This window comes from Battus philenor, unplaced genomic scaffold (assembly GCF_028537555.1).
Source record: "Battus philenor isolate CCGP_79_NKW_IND1 unplaced genomic scaffold, ilBatPhil1.0.hap1 SCAF_6, whole genome shotgun sequence".
In the NCBI taxonomy this organism is placed as follows: Eukaryota; Metazoa; Arthropoda; class Insecta; order Lepidoptera; family Papilionidae; genus Battus; species Battus philenor.
In genome coordinates, this window is record NW_027181726.1 from 8,363,824 (window position 1) to 8,382,289 (window position 18,466).

Sequence of the window (18,466 nt, forward strand, 5' to 3'; positions counted from 1 at the left end):
CTAAAAGTGTAGATACTTATGAAAAATGGGAAAATTCGTATAAAAATTTCTTAGGAACTAAATGGAACGTGTTATTATATCACAGGGAGGCATTCAGGGTTTCTGTATAATATATTCGAAAAAGACGTGATGAGTATGTGCTTAATTTACTTGATATGAATATCTTATATGTACCTGTTGTTAAGAAATACGCCTCCTTAGTGATATCTATGACAGACGTAACATGTCTTATGATGGTGTATAAGTATTCCAAGAGTATGTGGAAAATATTCGTAAATGAGTAATTCAATATACCATTGCATGAAGACATTGACTAAATTGTAATGTGCATCTTCTCAAATTTTTATTTCATTGTATTACCACCGAAACGGCCGTACCGCGCCTTAGGTATGCACTAGGTAAGACAGGGAGTATCGGCGGTTTCGTTTCTTCGGTGCTGCCGCTAATTTTGGCGTCAATAGTTGAGATGGGGGCTAAAGAAAACAGACCATGGGCATCGTTTTCTCCGGCCCACACCTCAATGCCCTTTCGAAATAAATCACCAGATAATGTTAAATTTAAATCTATTATTAAAACATAAACTTTATATTGAAGCTAGATGTGTATACTTGAATATGTAATTCATTGAAATAGATTTTTTTTTATAAAGTACTGAGCGTGAATAAAAACACTTCATCATAATTTCAGCCTTAGGACGACTACTGCTTTACACTGGCGGCTACTCATAGATTTCTAATAGGAACGCTTGGAAGCAGCCTGCGTTCGTCATTCGACGACCTTCAAAATTTGTACGCTGCGCTTGTCGGTCTGTGGTCACTTTGATAATGAATTTTATATTTTCATAAAATATTCACGGCGAATCAAGTTTAATTTACCGAGGTGTCGAATTAAAGAGTCTGCTTTTTTAGCTGTTCAGCAACTAAAGTACTTGGATGACTTTTTTCGCCGGTGACAGTAAATATACTTTAAAATAGCAGCGCAGGTTCGTCAGCAACCCAACCTTGAAATTCTGATTGTAGCCAAACCAGCTGCCAAGCAGCTGTAAACGGCCATACCAGCCAGGCCGGTACGTTTGTCAAGATAACGAATTGAATGAAACAATGTTCAAGGATCGGAAGCGGCTGCCCAAGTCACGCGTTCACGATTTGATATTATTTTGAATAGTTACTAAAAGCGACCGAAACAGTTGGAAATCTGAAGGCGCAGGACTATTTGGCGGATGCATTATCATCTCCCTGCTAAACTATTTTTACTGAGTCTGTGATTCTAACGTTCACATGACGAAATAACACACTGCTTTTATTGATTAATTTTGGCCGATTGGTTCCAACTTTTAGCTTTAATTTCATCAGTTGTTGACAGTAGAGACCTGAATTAGTCATGTCCTGGCAGTAAAAGGTTTATTATAAGCAATGCCCTTCCAATTCCACCGTATTCACAGTCTCGCTTTATTGGCGGATTTTCCTTTGCATGTTCTAGTCTTGCATAATCCACATTTATCACCAGTTATTGTAACGCTGCTTGAGAGTGTTCCATATGTATAAATTTATATATAAACATATATAAATAAAAGAAACACATAATTTGTAGTACAGTAAGTAACACTTTACAGGATACGGTACATCTCAAGTGAGGTTGTGGAAGCGCGTTTTTCGCTAAGCGGACCTTTGTTTATAACAAACACCAAAGCGTTCGGGCACTAGCCGCATGAGTGTAGATTCATTTGCTACGGAGAAAGAACTTGGTGTCGCCTTCACAGGCGTAGTCAGTGAACTCATCAAAATTAAGTTCGACGTTGGGATTTGCGTTCGTTCGTTTACCTGAATTTTCTAAAGCTAGAAATGTTTCTACATCAAAGCTGTTTTCTTTTGCAAGCGAGATTTTTACGGTGACGCGTTAAACTGGTATCGTGGTCTCCATGACCAGACTGTTGGAATGAGTTATTTGTGCCTTGCAATCGGCAAATTTTTCAGATGTGATGTGTGTGGTATTGATTTAAAGCAAATATGTGATTACTAGGAAATACAGAATTTTCTCGTCTTTCTCCTGAAGTTTTCCTTACGAAACTTACTGCAGTCGTTTCTGGCTCCTGAACTAATTATGTGATGCTGATTATTGAGTTTAAAATCTACGAATGTTGACCATTACGTTAAAATTAGTTGATCTACTTTTTAGAGAATTTTATATCGTCTTCGCGTGTTTAGATGACATTGTCGTACCATCCGATTTTAGTTCCCGTGTCTCTTCTGCTGCGTGCCTTAGAGAAGTTGAAGCAGGCAATATAACTGTTAATTTAAAAAACATATAATTTTCCAAAGATTGCTTACGTACCTGGCGGAGTTCGTATCGATCCAGAGAAAGTACATTTTATTCTTAACTATCCGACACCCGCTTGTCGCAAGAACTTTGCTTTTTCTCTTTCTAAAGCTATATTAGCTAATGTGCGTACGTTTTTAGTAACAAGGACTAATACTTTAGTAAAAACTTAGCCTTTAGTAAAAGCTTAGTGCACAAATCTATTATTATATATTATATAACCTATTCTACCTTCATAATTGCCTGGTCGCGTAAGTAATCTTCATAATAATTACCATTGCTAATTTGTTGCGAGAAGTATGAAAGAATGAGTTAAAAATGGATAAAAGTGAAATTGTAACCAACATGCTCTGATTTTTTTCATTTCATTCCTGTCGTCGGCCATGTTAACATGTTATGGAACGTCTTACGCACCGACATTGATTCCTGTCGTCGCTCGAAAGCGACATAACGTTTTAGGAGCAATATTACGTCATCGTCAGCGCATCGAAAAGGGTAATTCTACAGAAATAAAATTGTTAACTTACATCAGTATAAATACTTCGTGTTGTTACTACCTCAAGACCTACTGGCTCTAGGAAGAATCCCATAATGGTGACCTGCCAATTTTACGAACATTTCGAAAGAAGTTGAAGAATATTTTGCAACTCAAGAAAAATAAAATAATGGAACCAGACCATGCTTCTGTTCCCCCCAAAATTGTGAAGCCACAGAGTTCAATGACATCGCTGATGTTTCCGGGCAACCGCAGTCAATGCCATATTGCCAGGACATTCCTAGGGCCTAGTTTATACAGGTAATATGTAAATTTTAATAGTCGAATGAACGCTGCAAGCCGAAGTAGCATTTGGAAATTGCCGCCCAAAACATTTTAAAAGCTGCAACCTTGGATCATTCAATCCCTGACTCGAAACTCGCAATCTGACCACAGTATAGGTGTCGTATTGCATCACAAGATCAACAATGTTTGTAAGCCACTTTAATTTTTTTTTTCAAAAGCATTGAGTGCCAACTCAAAAAAAAAATCAGTGGCCTGAACAACGCTACAGCGTGTACGATCGTTAATTACTAGTGACTTACACCGTTGTCTATTCTTTATTGAAATCACGCTCCCGGACCACAACTACCGATCACGTGCAAAACATCGATTACGAAGCCTCGCCCCTTTTTGCCTTTGACCTACAGACGAGCAATAATCAAGGCGCAACATGAAATTAGTCACTCACCGTGGGAGCTACTAGAAAACTAATCATATTGAAGCTCTTCTGGCCCAGTATGGATCACGACATCGGTGTTTGGAACAAGGCATATATCAGATGTTAACAAGCAAAAGCAATCCGCCATATAATAACTCCGCAATATTCACATTGACATCGTTGAGCCGCTACGCATACCAAACGACTATAGATACAACTGGATATCACGTTTTGGCTGTCCGTTACGCATCTCTATCAACCAAGGCAGACAGCTCGAGTCCACACTATTGGCTTCGCTCATGAAAAAGTTTGGAATACAACGTATATACGTACCAGTTTTAATAGGTCATCGGCAGCGGCGCATCAACCATGGGAATCCCACATTAGATCGGGCGAAAAAGAGCGCACTTACAATACTTCTCGCCTTGTGATTGACGGTTTCTATTAAGAAAAGGACTAATATATAGCTACTTCCGCCATGCAGCAGTAGTCGTGCAATAAAGTGCACCGCCCCCGCTGATAAATGCGCTTGCGGCAAACAATACGGATTACACAACTACCACCGTTAAATCACTCAACACGTGATTCACCCCTCCACGGGGCATCCTCAGGTGTAATGTTACACCGATTAGTGCGAAACAGCGGGCTGGCGGGCAGTGCACTTTATTGCACGACTACTGCTACATAGCGGAAGTAGCTATACGAGGGTGGATTCATATATAACTAGCCTTTGATAGTTGGCGTTACTTAAAACCGAATTGCTCTCGGTTTTGACATTTGACATCCATGACATGACGTCTGTCAAAATTTGAAGCAAAACACTATTAGTTTGGTTTTTACAGCCGTCAGAAGCAAACAACTTTTGTGTTTTCGGATAAATGGAAAAAATAGAGTATCGTTCGGTGAATAAGTTCCTCCACAAAAAGGGGAAAACGAATGTGCAAATCAAAGCCGATCTGGACCAAGTATAGGGTGAGGCTGCTCCTTCGTTAGCAACAGTAAAATTTTGGAAAGCTGAATTTGTTCGTGGTCGTACGAATGTTTTTGATGAACGTCCCGGTAGACCAAATGAAGTCACCACGCTGGAAATGATCAACAAAGTCCATGACATGATTATGGCAGATCGCAGAATCAAGCTCCGCGAGTTAGTAGAGGCCCTAGACATTTCCTAAGAACGCGTACACAACATCATTCACCATCATTTGGACATGAAAAAGCTATCCGCGCGATGGGCGCCGCGTTTGCTGACAATCGACCAAATGCGAAAACGTGTGACCACTTCGGAGACGCTTTTGGCGATGATACGGCGCGATCCGAAGGATTTTTTTCGCCGATTTATCACCGTTGATGAAACCTGGGTGCATCATTACATACCGGAAACCAAAGAACAGTCGAAACAGTGGCGCAAAAGCAGCGAAGGTCCACCGAAGAAGGCAAAAAGCATACATTCAGCTGGCAAAGTGATGGCGACTGTTTTCTGGGATGCGAAGGGTGTCATCCACATCGACTACTTGGAAAAAGGAAAAACAATCAATGGTGATTACTACGCAGCATTATTGGATCGATTCGATGTCGAATTGCATCGAAAACGTCCCGGTTTGGCACGCAAAAAAGCTCTCTTTCACCAAGACAACGCACCGGCTCACCGATCGGCTGTCATGGCAAACTTACACGAATTGGGCTATGAATTGGTTGAACACACACCGCATTCCCCAGATCTTGCCGCCAGCAATTTTTTCCTGTTTCCAATCCTAAAAAAATGGCTCGGAGGACGCTGCTTCGCAACAAACGATGAAGTCGTCACTGAAACTTCGGCCTATTTTGAAGAGCTCGAGCAAAAGTACTATTCGGATGGGATAAAAAATTTGGAACATCGTCTTACTAAGTGTATCGAGCTAAAAGGGGACTATGTTGAGAAATAAATCGATTTAAACCCAAAAAGATTGTTTTTTCTATCAAAGGCTAGTTATATATCAATCCACCCTCGTATATTAGTCCTTTTCTTACTTAGGATGGACTTCCGCAAAGTAACGCCTGAATCCATTAGGTTTCTATTAGTTAAATATTAATTTCATAGCTTCAAGAATTGGTGTAAATAAATATGTGCTAAGCTTGACCAATATACATACCTCTACTTTGGACTGTTTGTTTTAATTTATCTCAAAGACCTACTAGCCCTAAGAAGGATCCCACAATATTAATGGAGGGATATAACACAATCACCACTCTTGGCAGCCGAGTCGGCGATCGCAGTGTTGTGTTGTTGTACGCAGAGGACACTGGTACCCATCCTATAGAAACTTATCTCTGAACGGTGGCAATAGGGCTATCAATGCTCAAACAGTCAGTAGTACTTATTCATTTTTTTTATCAAAATACGTATTGACTAGCAGATCACAACATGTTTTAAAATTTAATAAGTGTCTAGGGGAAGGACAACAAAAATTGAAATGCCTTGTTATACCACATTTTATTTAAGGTTTTGTATAAAGTAAAATGTAAATAATGTGTAACAAAAATATTACACAAATAGTAATAATTTAAGTAGCTAAAGTAATGGCACCGGAGTTATTCGTATAAAATAATAGAATTTACTTGTTCAACAACCATTGGGAAATTTCTATGCATAGCAGACTTCATGAAAATAAAAATTAAGAGGTGCATCTTAATACATATTAATTAGACATATTCAAAAGCCTTTGATATAACAAGAGTTATATAATATTTTCATTATGTTCTAATATGGAAATTAATGTAAATAAAATCAGAGTACATCACAGTTATAATAAAAAATTGTGCCAAATTTAAGCTTGTTGCAGTTTCTATGGATTTAGTTTTATTTATTTACATCAAAGCGCATGATTGTCATAGTTATTACTGTTCTATAATCTATCAGTCAATTGGGTGTTCTTAATTAGAGAACTTTATTATAAAAATATTACAAAAATTAAACTAATAAGGAGAAGTTTTGATTTAATTATATCCAAAGCTAATTAGTTTTATTTCTAATAATATAATTAATTTATAACGTCTAATTATCAACTATAGCGAAAATTATTTACAAAAAATTGGTAAAGTATTATTTTCTTATATGCATCGTTTCATGAATGTAAATGAGAAAAACATGGTAAATAATAAGATATGAAAAAAAACAAACTAATGTTGCAGTACCGCTGTTATACATATTTGTAATTAAGTTATATACATGCTACGGTAAATATTACATATTGGTAATAATGTACAATTATCATTCATAATCATCTATGAACTTTGAGTGTGATAATTTGTTAAGTCTCCTCAGTATATAATTTTCAAAAACTCATTAAGGTTAAAGTCAGTAATTTTTATAATTGAACATACCTTTTCTATATATGTATAATGTGTGTTTTATATATATTTATAATTACGTAACAATTCTGGTGGGGAATAATAAGTAATCACTAGTGATTATACATAATCACTGAATATTTAGTTTTACGGTAGCATATATAAACGTTATTACGGATTATGACAGATCAAACTGATTTAAAAACTTAAACATACAAACTTATAAATATAATCAGCACCTAATTTGAAATATTGAATGTTCACACTACTGATGGTTGACTATTGAGATAATATAGTCTGTTGTAAATTTTGATTTCTGAATGATTGATTGTTTTGGTAATTTAACAGGGTTAGAATAGCCTGTAAATATACCTTGGCTATAAATTATTACTTGTAATATGTAAAACTTATGTATTTACTCATTTATTTTTTTAAATATTATTCTATTTTCGTCTACATCCAGAACCTCATTTTTTTTAAATTTTGACATTAAACAAATCTATATTTTCCTTTTTAAGTTCAGAAATATCTAATATAAGCAATATTTAAACTACCAAATATGTTCATACACCATTTAAGATAACGAGATCATCGAAAATAACTTCTAACAGATACTCTTTCGATTTAGTTTTAACTTTATAGCTGTCGACGAAGTTTATACAAATATTTAAGAGTTAAATAATTCATTTGCCTCATTACGAGTGATAGTGTATGAAATTTATTTATCTATTATCTCTATCTACTAATAAAATGCTTAAATTCATATAACAATTTCGAGAGATAGGATTATTATAGTAGAAAAGAGTTAAAACTTCGTCAAAAGTTGCAATACTTATAACACATTAAAACCTATGTTGAATTGTTCTAGTGACATCCATTAAATATTAGGTGCAGTAAATACTGTTGCATCTTGAACCTCTTAGCTCAAAATTTACGTTGGTCCACTTTGGGAAATTCAAGATCCATTCAAGAAGGCGCGTTCCTCTTCTTTTGTAATTGCTAACAATACTAATGCCTGACTTCCGCCAGGGTTTGAGTTCTTTTGGTACACACTATAAGTTGACTATACTCCTTACCTTTTTGGGTGAAAGAATCATTGGTGTATAAATAGAACATTTTCATAAAGGGCTATATGTAAATTAAACTTTATATTATAATTTAGTGTATTTGAAGATTTATACAGGGATAAAAGTGTTAAATATCCGCTTCGGATTTAGGCTACATTTTTATTCAATACATACATATATATATATATATAGTAAAATATCAAAAAGACAACTTTAAAAGTATTTGTACGGTTATTTACACGAGTCAAACAGTTTCAATATAAAATAAGATTAGGTGAGGGGGAGTGTTACATGTGCACGGCGTGTGCGGCGGCCGTGGCCGGCGGCTCGTGTCATACGAAGGAGGAGAAGCCGGGCAGAGGCGCCCGCGAGCGCGCCATGTTGTTCATGACGATCTGGCCACCGTTGAGACTGACGACGGCGCTGCCCTCCGGCTCCGAGTCCGTGTAGCTGGAGTAGTTGCGCACCGGCCGCTGTCGCTTCCACGACTGTCTCAGCGTGTCGTTCACGTTCGCGTAGTGATTCACGAACGAGTGCGGCTCCGATCTCACACTCTCGTTTTCACTCTCCGAATTCTGTGTTAATTTGTTTTGATTACATTTTCGGTAATAAATAATATGTACATTGCTTACACATGCATTATATTTTGTTCAAGTTTCTAGCAAATTATAAATGACTATGATAATAAAACTTTTTATTCATGTTTACTAAATTGGGCAAAGTCATTCATAATGAGAAATAGAGTAAATTTTTTATCAGAGATATTTACAGTTTCGTTTAAACTAACGGTCGTTATCATTTAGTATAGCTATGTATTTATGGTGAAATTAATGAAAAACTTTTTAAAGTCGACAATAAAAAACTTTGATAACTAATGAATCTTAGCAATACACCGAGTATTAATGGTTCTATTGGAATTGATATAGCGATAGAGAGACACTACACAAAATATTGTAAAACTAGTCAGATCACATGTTCAAACTGAATGTCGAAGAGAACTCCAAATGCCTAAGTCGTGCTGATTGGGAATGAAAGCGTGTCGTAAAAAAGGCGTTAGCGAGTCGTTGATATTTACCGTCGTTCACTCCCCGCGGGTGGTGGGGTGGAAAGAAATTTAATAAAAATTTAGTGTCGGAGCGGACAGGTTCATACGACGCTGATTTTGATGGTGATCACCTGTGAATCGGAGGAGCTGATCTCGGAGGGTTTTTCGGTTAACGAGGAGTCGTCCGGGTTTTCGTCGTAGGCTCGCAGGCTCTCCTCGTCGCTGTGGTAGGCGACGGAGGCGGGCGAGGGGCGCGGGGGTGCCTTGGCGAGGGCGGCTGGCTGCTTGGCGCGGCGCAGGGTGCCCGCGCCCACGCCTGCGCTGCCCACGGAATTTTGTCGCGAGCGGTATAGCTCCATCGCTAGAGATCCGCGTTCGTCCGTTTCACCCGCCAACGATTCCTCCAGCGTTTTTTGCGCTTCTTCTGATAATGAACGATAAACTATTTTTTTTGAAATTTGAATTTAATGTTTTAATTTTGCTGGTCCCGATTGATCAGCGGTAAACGTTTTCGCGAAAACTAGTATCCGTAAATTTGAGACAACACAAGTTAATTAATTATAAACAAATTTCTAGGTTATTGTATATAGTTATAGCAAACAATGACATTTTCATATTGATCATCGGGAATTAAATTTAGTATATACTATAGTAAAAAGCTTTATTAATGTTTAGTCACTAATATCTAAACATTAATTACTGAATAAAATTTATGCTAACTTACAAGCATAATTATGGCCAGGACTGTGTACGCCTTTGATTGGCAAACTCATTTAAAATAAATAAATAAATAGTAAATAACCTTACTTTTATATTTATAACTTTTGCTTTTGACGCAAAGTATGGCGATGACCATAATTATAATGATGATAGAAGCCGCCGCCAGCGCCACCATGAACCACGTGCGTCGGTAGAACGGACGATACTGAAGGTAGCCGTACTCGAGGTACAGCTTGGAAGGCGTCACTATCACCTTGTCACTGTAAGCTGGGTTGCTTATGCCGTACGTGTTGTACGCGATCACTCGGAACGAGTACGCGGTGGAAGGTAGAAGGCTCTGGTACGATATAGTGAACTCCTCCAGCATCCCATTGCTGGTCCTCGTGATGGTTTCCCATCTAGTATCATCTGAAATATAAATATGACTAATAAGCGAATAGTCGTTATAAAAAAGGTTTGTTTCTATGGAAATGTGACAGTATAGCTTTGCAACGCATGTGCTTCTATATAGTTATGTTCCTCAAGTGAAGGGGTTTAGAGACATACTGTATTGCAGGATATGCATTTGCTAGTCGTCTTTTATAACTTCAAATGTGTTCTCTTTACATTTTGTTAGAATCTTCCTTTATATATACAAACATAAATATATATCTAATATATAAAATTTCTATGTCACAGTGTTAGTTACCGTACCCCTCCGAAACGGCTTGACCGATTTTTACCAAATTTTATATGCGTATTCAGTAGGTTTGAGAATCGGCTACTATTTATTTTCCATACCCCTAAGTGATAACGGTTGTTTACTCTTAATTTTTTTTTAATTTTTGACGAAATTTCTTGTTTTGATTTTTTTATAATGAGGCATTAAAAAATACACCACCCCATCACCCCTCTACGATCAACTCTTTAATTTTTTTGCAAAACATCGTTTACGGGATCAGCTAGTATATATATATATATATATATATATATATATATATACATATATATACATATATATATACACTAGCTGAAATCAAGTATACTAGCCAATATCCTGATATCTTTGAAACTGTAAAGCTTGAGATTTGAAATTTACTAGGAATATTCCATTCCCAAGTAGATGTCAGCTAATAGCTAACCATTTAACGAAATTACACACGCAAGCTGGTTAAGATAAATGGACGCTCATTAAAAAAAGAGTATATTTTGAAATTATAAGCCTTATAGGTATAAAACTTAACAAGATTTTTTTGCTGTTAAAAATTACCAAGAATTGATACTATACCCACGGAATTCATTCTGGGTTAAGGCGGGCGGGCGACAGCTAATATATTGTATCGATTCGGTGAAGTGTATTTGTTGGTGCAATTATGGCTGTTTGCAATTATCGTATTATACTACTAAATTAGCTTGGATATTGTCATGAAGTGTTGTTGTTATGGTACGAACAATGTCAACGTTATGTTGTAAATATGGATGTACTAATATCTTAAAGCAGTATTCGCACACCGGATACATGTTATTCTTCATAGGGGTAATTAATTAAACTTACACGCTTGCCATGTTTCCTTCGCTGCATTAAAAATAAAATGTATTAATATATGTAATAATGTTGCTTTTATTATAAGTCATTTTTAGAAAAGCCACTTGGAGCATGTCTATCTAACATAAAGTTTTGCATGTTAGTAGTAAATATTGGAACATATTAAAATGACGACCGGAAAATATTTAAAAATGTTGATCCTTACTTGTATTTTGAGTATAAATGAATTCATAATATAATTCGGACATGTGTTTATTGCACCCAAAGTGGTGACTTTCATTATTTCTGTGGTAAAGGTGGCACAATTAAAGTAGAGTTGATTTAGGTTTATGAAACCATTATGTTCTGTTCTTGCGATTAGATTAGTCACCAGCGAGCTACAAGAGCTACTACAAGGCGAACTGATGATATAGTCAAGGTTGCAGGAAGTCGCCGAATGCAGGTAGCGAAAGACCGGTCATCGCGGCGACCTTTTGTGAGAGGCTTTCACCTTGCAGTGGGCGTGTATCGGCTGACATGATAAGCTGTAAACGATTTTACACTCACCAGATAGGTTGTTAACATAGTCAAGCTGGCGGAAAGATGCTGGCTGGGAGACAGCGCATGACCGTATTGGGCCGGAAGACAGGCTGACATTACGTACAAAGGTATTGTGGGCAGTGTGGATGTACCTTTCTTGCGTGCCTCGATGTAATAGCCGAGCAGCGGACCACGGCCGGAGGCGGCGTTGTCCCAGCGCAGGTGCAGCGCGGCGGGGTCGGGGCGCAGGCGCAGAGCGCGCGGCGGCGCGGGTGAGCCGGGCTGCGGGCCGGTGCGCGCACGCGCCTCCGCAGCGCCGCCCGGCCCCATCGTCACCGCGCGCACCCAGAACCGATACTCCACTTCCTCTTCTAATCCTCCCACCGCTAACCGCCGTTCCGTTACTTTCTGCTTTACTTGCTTGCTAAATCCTACCAAAATTTTTTCATGTAATCATTTAAAAATTATTATTATAATCAACGTAAATATTGATCTTTATTTTATTTATGTATTAATTAAAAAATAAAAACGTACAATGGGCGGTCTTTTCACTAGAGGCAAATTCTTACATACATCCAAAGTTCGGAAATAGAAGGGCAAGTATACATGTATTGACTCATCATACATATATTTATTTATGTATACTAATAATGTACCCATTAAAATCCATAATCATAAATACAACAATAAACAAAAAATTAAGTTCACACCTGCTTAAGAGAAAAAAATATATTATTTGAATTAATGTGTCAATTGACCAGAAAATACTTCTTAACTATTTAAAAAAAATGGTTGCGATTACGCTGGTATTATATTCACCAGTAGGGCATTCTACAAGTGAACAGCTTGCATGGTTAAAGATTTAGCCATTAGCGATTTAAAATGCGCCCGTGTTTTTAATCCCAATTCTGTGATGATTTCAACTACTTTTAATGTTGTATGACGATATTAAAATCTAGGTTTGAGAAGAAGAAGGACTATCAGAATTGATAAGAATATAATAGAGTAGCGTAGAATGCTTATATCCTTTATATCCACGTTAATGCAAGAAGCTTTAACATAAAGCTTACTTTCGTCTTGTTCGATAGTTTCATAAGTGACTAGATAGGAGTTTATAAGCCCGTTGCGCCGGTGTGGCGGCTGCCAGGCCACGACAAGGCTGTTCATGGTGATATCGGAGAAGGTTATGTTGCGCGGGGCGGAGGGAAGTCCTTGATGTGTGCGCACTTGTATAGCGCTGGATCGCGGCCCATCGCCTGCCGGGTTGAACGCTAACACCTACAATATAAAAGATAATTCCAATTATCCCGAAAGAATTGTGCTTATGCTTATTTACATAAAAGATAAAAATTTTAGAAACCAGAGAAAAAAAAATCATTGTTAATTATAACATTCATACATTCACTATTGATCCACTCCATTTCGTTTGCAGGGGAAATATTCTTTCGCGGCAGTGCCGGTTCGAAAGCGTTTTAGAAAACAATAGTCACGTTACAATTGATTAAAAATTACCTGTATGCGATATTGCGTATATTTATCAAGAAAAACTAATGAATGTGATGTTGCTGTGGCAGGAACCACTTCAATCTCTTCTTCTACACGCCGACCGGGTTCAGGCTCTTCGGGAGAGTCAGTCATTAAATAAAAGATCTGAAAAATGGGCGTAAGCCTAAATTATTTGAATATGTTGATAGTAAAATGAAAAAAAAAATATTTATATAATTGAGAGTACTTTTATATCATATCGAGATTCGGAACAAATAAATTTCAAATAATACTACAGAATGACAGTCGCTGGCTACGGGCAGCGCAAGACCGGTCAATGTGACCATCTTTGATGAAGGCCTATGCCTTGCAGTGGACGTCTGTTGGCCGATATAAATGAATGGATGGATACGATAGAGAGAGAGTGAGAGAGAGGGTTAGAACTAACTTTATAGCCAAGTAAGTCGCCGTTCTGCTGAGCGAGCGTAGGAGCCTTCCAGGTGAGGGCGACTTCGGTAGGCGAGAGTGCCTCTGCGCTGACGTCACGGGGCGGCGCGGTGGGCACCGCTTCGCCTACCCACACGACGGCAGGCGTGCCGCCCGGACCCGTGCCCTGCGAGTTTACTGCGCACACACTGATCTCATAGTTACGGTCCAGCGCCAATTCCGTCAGCACCACTTCTTCGCTCTGTAAAAATAAATTCATAAATATTTTAATATCTTCCCTGAAGTAGGAATATATATATGTAAACAGTAATTAGAACATAAACAATATGAAAATATAAAATAAAAATGATCACTTTGTAATTTACCCAATGATTTCTATCTATATTTTTTTATATTTTTGGATCCTGTTATTTAAAAAAATTTAAATAATATAGTACTCAATGTACCTTGATGCCGGGAACCTCTTGTTTCATGGTGTGTTGCAGCGGAGTGGGGAAATCGGTGAGCGGCTGGTAGAAAACCCTGTAGCCACCTGTCTTAGTGTCGCCGCTCCAGTGCTGATCCCCCAGCGGTGTCCACTGCACGCGAACGCTGCTCGGTGTTATGGGCACCACTCGCAGGTTTTCCACAGCTTTACTTGGAGCTATAACCAAGGAAACAAAGAAAAAATTAGCAAATTCAATTATTTAAATGTAAAATTGCAGTTACTTCATATTTAAGGGTGCATTTTACTTGATGAACCAACATTATTTACCTCGGAAACATTTTCGTGCAATAATTATTTATGAAATTTGGAAATTTATGAATCGTTTCTCATTTCGAAAAGACTTTAATTATCTATTTTAGATATGACAACTTCTAAAGTAGCTGTGTACAGTTGTTACTGTGCAACTTCAACTGTGTGCGCTTAAATTTGAAGAGTGAAGAGGTTTGCGCGCTGTTACGAAAACAACAATGAATCTTTTTATAACTCTTTGATTAATTAAAGTGTTAGCAGGAGTTTTATGTTTCAGTGTATTACTATACATAATAAATTATAGAGAACTATTTCGAAGAAATAAATACTGATAATTAAAATTTTACATGTAGCATTATTCACTAACCAGCAGGTAACGTGCGAATCATTTCAGTTGCGTTGCTGTAACGACTGGGCCCAATGTCGTTGGTGGCACGAATCCTGAACTGGTAGCCCGTATAAGGCTTCAATCCTTCCACTGTATATGACGTAGCAAATGGGTCCACACGCTCTGGAAGTGTTTGCCATGTTCCACCTTCTTCTTTTTGTTGTACCGTGTAATATCTGTAAAAGAAGTTTCCTCCTAAACATTTTCTAATATATATATATATATATATATTTTTTTTTTTTCCCAGGTCATAAAAAGTAATAGATAAGCTACACCAATTTCGAAGTACACATGATTATCAATTCTAATTAAAAATTACGAAAATACACATAAAAGAAGAAAACAAAACTGGGGCACACCATGTATTATTTTGCCAGTGTTTATGTGTGGTGTTTGATTAATAATCTAGTTCTATCTAGTATAAAGTATGCAGTATACGGTACATATTATGTTCATGTGCCTTTGACGAAGGAGTCACGTGCATTTGATTTGCATGTCGATTCCTCCCCGATAAGGCGAGTAATAACAAACCTGAGTGGAGCGTAGCCATCGTCCCCAGGCGTCCAAGAAAAAGTAATGTGATGCGGTTGTAACAGTGAACGTTGAAGATTGGGACGCGCGGGCGGAGAAGGTGCGGCTCGGTTGGCGGTGGTAAGCACAAGCGCTCGCGCCGTGCCACCCCATCCTAGTCTTGTCTGTGCCGTCACCGAGAATAGATAGTAGCGCTCCTGTAACAGCTCGGTTGCCCTGTAAATAACAGTGTCATGATAAATGTGGTGAAAATCTATAAGCATGCGTTTATAAAAAAAAGTGCATTCGTTTGTATTAACAGGAAATGAAAACAACCTGAATGTTCTATCCGACGGGAGAAATTCTCTAGAGAACATGTGTTGAGTAGAGCTGTTGAGATGATAGGTAACTTTGTAAGCTAATATCTCTCCATTAGGATCCTCTGGAACGTCCCAAATGATGCGCGCGGTTGTAAACGACACGTCAGGGAATGACACATTCGAAGGTGGTCCGGGTGCTGAAAGTTAACATAAAAATTATTTAAAAACTAGACTGAATTATTATTTATGCTTTTTGACACACTTACTAATTAACTGGTATAATATTTTAAATTTTGTTAATCTAATGTATTGTAATGATTCTTAGTAGTTCAAAGGACAATCATATAAATAAGTATATGCAAGTCCACACAATATTATATATATATATATATATATATATATATATATATATATATTAATAAGTATATATATATAAATATATATTTAGATTTATTTTCATCAATAGTTTTAATATTCCGTCAAATATTAATAAACTTATTTATCTATTATAAAAAGTACTCACTGTCTTCAAAAGTCCTCACTGTCACAGGTGGATCACTCAAAGCACCATCCCCTAGCCTTGTGTACCCAAGTACTTGGATCTGGTAAACAACGTATTTTCGTAGCTCCGTCAGGGTTACAGTGTGAGTTTGATTGGACGATATCGATTGGCATTCGACTTTTTGATGTTCGGGCCGCGGCGGGGGCACGATTGCTGCGTAGCATACTTTGTAACCTTCAATCAATCCATTCTGATCCTGGGCAGGGACCTCGCCCCAGAGGACGACGACTGTCGTCGACGATGTAGCATTTGCGGAAACATTGATAGGACCCGAGGATGGAACTGTTTTCGATAAAATATGTTATTAGTGTATCTGTTAGTATATAATAATAGTATTAGTGTATTTGTTTTTGAAAATCATGGTGCTCATATTTCTGGAAAAAATAATAGATTTTAGGAAATATATATAGATAGAAAAAGAAATTTCTCGTACCAGCTTCTCGCGTCCTTTCCACGGCCGTGGGACTTTCTCCAGACACTCCAACTTCGTTAATAGCGGTCATACGAATCTCGTACACAGACCATTCTTCGAGATTGGATAGTACGTGCGAATTTGCTGTGTGGTCTTCAATAATACTAAATAAAGTATCATTGCTCCCGGCTCGTTTGTAGGTTATGTTATAGCCCTTTGGATTACCGAACCATTCGCTTTGTTGTAAAGGCTAAAAACATAAAATTGATGTTTTGATATTTTTCATACATAAAACACAATTAACATATATATTTTATAACAAGAAATGAGTTTATTTATTTATAAGGAGATTTAGACTCTTACTAACGTAGGTTAATCTGAATTTTTGAACATAACCTTATGCAACACGGAATATGCTCATCGATCAATGTTAAATAATAGTGAAAATGTTATACTTACAATCCACCTTACTCGCAAGTTGTTAGCACTCACAGCCCGGACGGTTACGTTTCGTGGAGGGTGTTGCGGTGGAGCCTGGATTGTTTGGAACTCTTTGCAAGGTTCCGAAGGAGGTGATGAACCGACCACGTTAGTAGCAATTAATCTCAACCGGTATGTTGTGAATGGAACAAGTCCTGTCACAAGTATCGACTGCGCCTCCGGGTCATTTACTTCGAAGATTGTTACCCAGGACGTGTTGCGGGCAGTTTGTGCCTGTGATTGTGAAATAATTAAACTGCATTTTGTACTTTTATACTATATTTATAAGTATATAAATAAGAAAAACACATTTTACGAAACGATTTAAACCATGGGTAAACAATATTTTGTGGCGTATCGCCTTTAGATAAAAAATACCAATTCAATATTTATATTTTCCGTCTCTCTCTCTAATCTAAATAATCTCTATAATATAAATTTTTAATATTCGTAGGAACATGCTTACGTGCGTCAATCAATTTGTGTATACTTAATGCCAAGATAAACATTTTAGGTGGCTAGATATAATGATCTTTTGTTAAAATAGCGGTATTTCATAACGCTTCTATTGGATCTTTTATTGCCTTCATGAAAGTCTATCACCACCACCATCCATTCGACGGGTATATGATTTAAACGTAAAATACTTTTATCTTATATACTAAGAATTTGTTAGAAGTTTGTAAAAGGTTTTTTGATTTCATATCTTATGATCATACATTTATATACGAGATTTTAGAAATCTTAAAGCTTGCTAGGATCCTCATAAAATAGATCGGTGAAATAAGGATGCATATTTATGGAGTCAGACTAATTGATACAGCTGCCATAATTTCTTATCAAAAACAATAATATTAATGTAAATGATGTTAATCTTCTTAATATTAGCAATCATTAAAATTAAACGATAAAATGTTCTCATTGGAAGTCAACGAAAGGAGTTGGAAGTGTTGAACTGATGGTGTTCTTGCAAATAATTATTAGAAATGTAGAATATTCTTGGGAAATTAGTAGTGGGTGCATCGCTTATAAAAGAAGCCAAGTGTTGGCGAGACATCGCTGAGTGGCGCGCGCTGCTATACATTTATATATCGAAGGTTAAAAATTGAAAATTAGAAGGTTGTATATTGAGATAATAAGTAATAGTAATATATAGTTTGTTAAAATAAAGAAATACCTGTACGGTCCACAGCGATATTGAGGAGTTGCCATCGAAGCCTGGTGTGAACTGAAGCAGCACGGAGGCGGCGGCGATGTTGGAGAGCGCGAGGTTGCGCGGCGCCGTCGGCAGCACCGGCTCCACGCCCGACTGCATGCTCGCGCTGCGCGCCGGGCCCTCTCCGACGCTGCTCACGGCGCTCAACCACAACACGTAATGAGTACTCGCCTGCAACAAATGTTACAAACATCA

The 18,466-nt window shown here is 37.5% G+C and overlaps 2 protein-coding genes across 6 annotated transcripts in view; one reads left to right on the plus strand and one right to left on the minus strand.

Moving 5' to 3' along the window:
• The first annotated feature begins 4,720 nt into the window (after nucleotides 1–4,720).
• On the plus strand, nucleotides 4,721–5,434 carry LOC137930347 (histone-lysine N-methyltransferase SETMAR-like). The gene has a single exon (XM_068773586.1). The coding sequence runs from the start codon at nucleotides 4,721–4,723 to the stop codon at nucleotides 5,432–5,434; it is 714 nt and encodes a 237-aa protein (XP_068629687.1).
• A 544-nt stretch (nucleotides 5,435–5,978) lies between these two features.
• sdk (sidekick cell adhesion molecule) overlaps nucleotides 5,979–18,466 on the minus strand; it is a 51,609-nt gene continuing 39,121 nt past the window's right edge. For 2 of the 5 annotated variants that reach the window (XM_068774029.1, XM_068774026.1), the window contains 15 exons: nucleotides 18,233–18,442; nucleotides 17,035–17,289; nucleotides 16,597–16,825; nucleotides 16,125–16,445; nucleotides 15,618–15,798; nucleotides 15,303–15,518; nucleotides 14,751–14,947; nucleotides 14,094–14,290; nucleotides 13,649–13,888; nucleotides 13,228–13,365; nucleotides 12,786–12,993; nucleotides 11,868–12,146; nucleotides 9,759–10,079; nucleotides 9,083–9,375; nucleotides 5,979–8,481 (listed from right to left, as the gene is read on the minus strand). In XM_068774029.1, the coding sequence (XP_068630130.1) occupies nucleotides 8,239–8,481; nucleotides 9,083–9,375; nucleotides 9,759–10,079; nucleotides 11,868–12,146; nucleotides 12,786–12,993; nucleotides 13,228–13,365; nucleotides 13,649–13,888; nucleotides 14,094–14,290; nucleotides 14,751–14,947; nucleotides 15,303–15,518; nucleotides 15,618–15,798; nucleotides 16,125–16,445; nucleotides 16,597–16,825; nucleotides 17,035–17,289; nucleotides 18,233–18,442 (3,528 nt within the window). In that variant the 3' untranslated portion in view covers nucleotides 5,979–8,238. Of the gene's footprint in view, nucleotides 8,482–9,082; nucleotides 9,394–9,758; nucleotides 10,080–11,867; nucleotides 12,147–12,785; nucleotides 12,994–13,227; nucleotides 13,366–13,648; nucleotides 13,889–14,093; nucleotides 14,291–14,750; nucleotides 14,948–15,302; nucleotides 15,519–15,617; nucleotides 15,799–16,124; nucleotides 16,446–16,596; nucleotides 16,826–17,034; nucleotides 17,290–18,232; nucleotides 18,443–18,466 lie in introns of all 5 variants that reach the window. The other 3 variants (XM_068774028.1, XM_068774024.1, XM_068774027.1) reach the window with 2 other exon arrangements.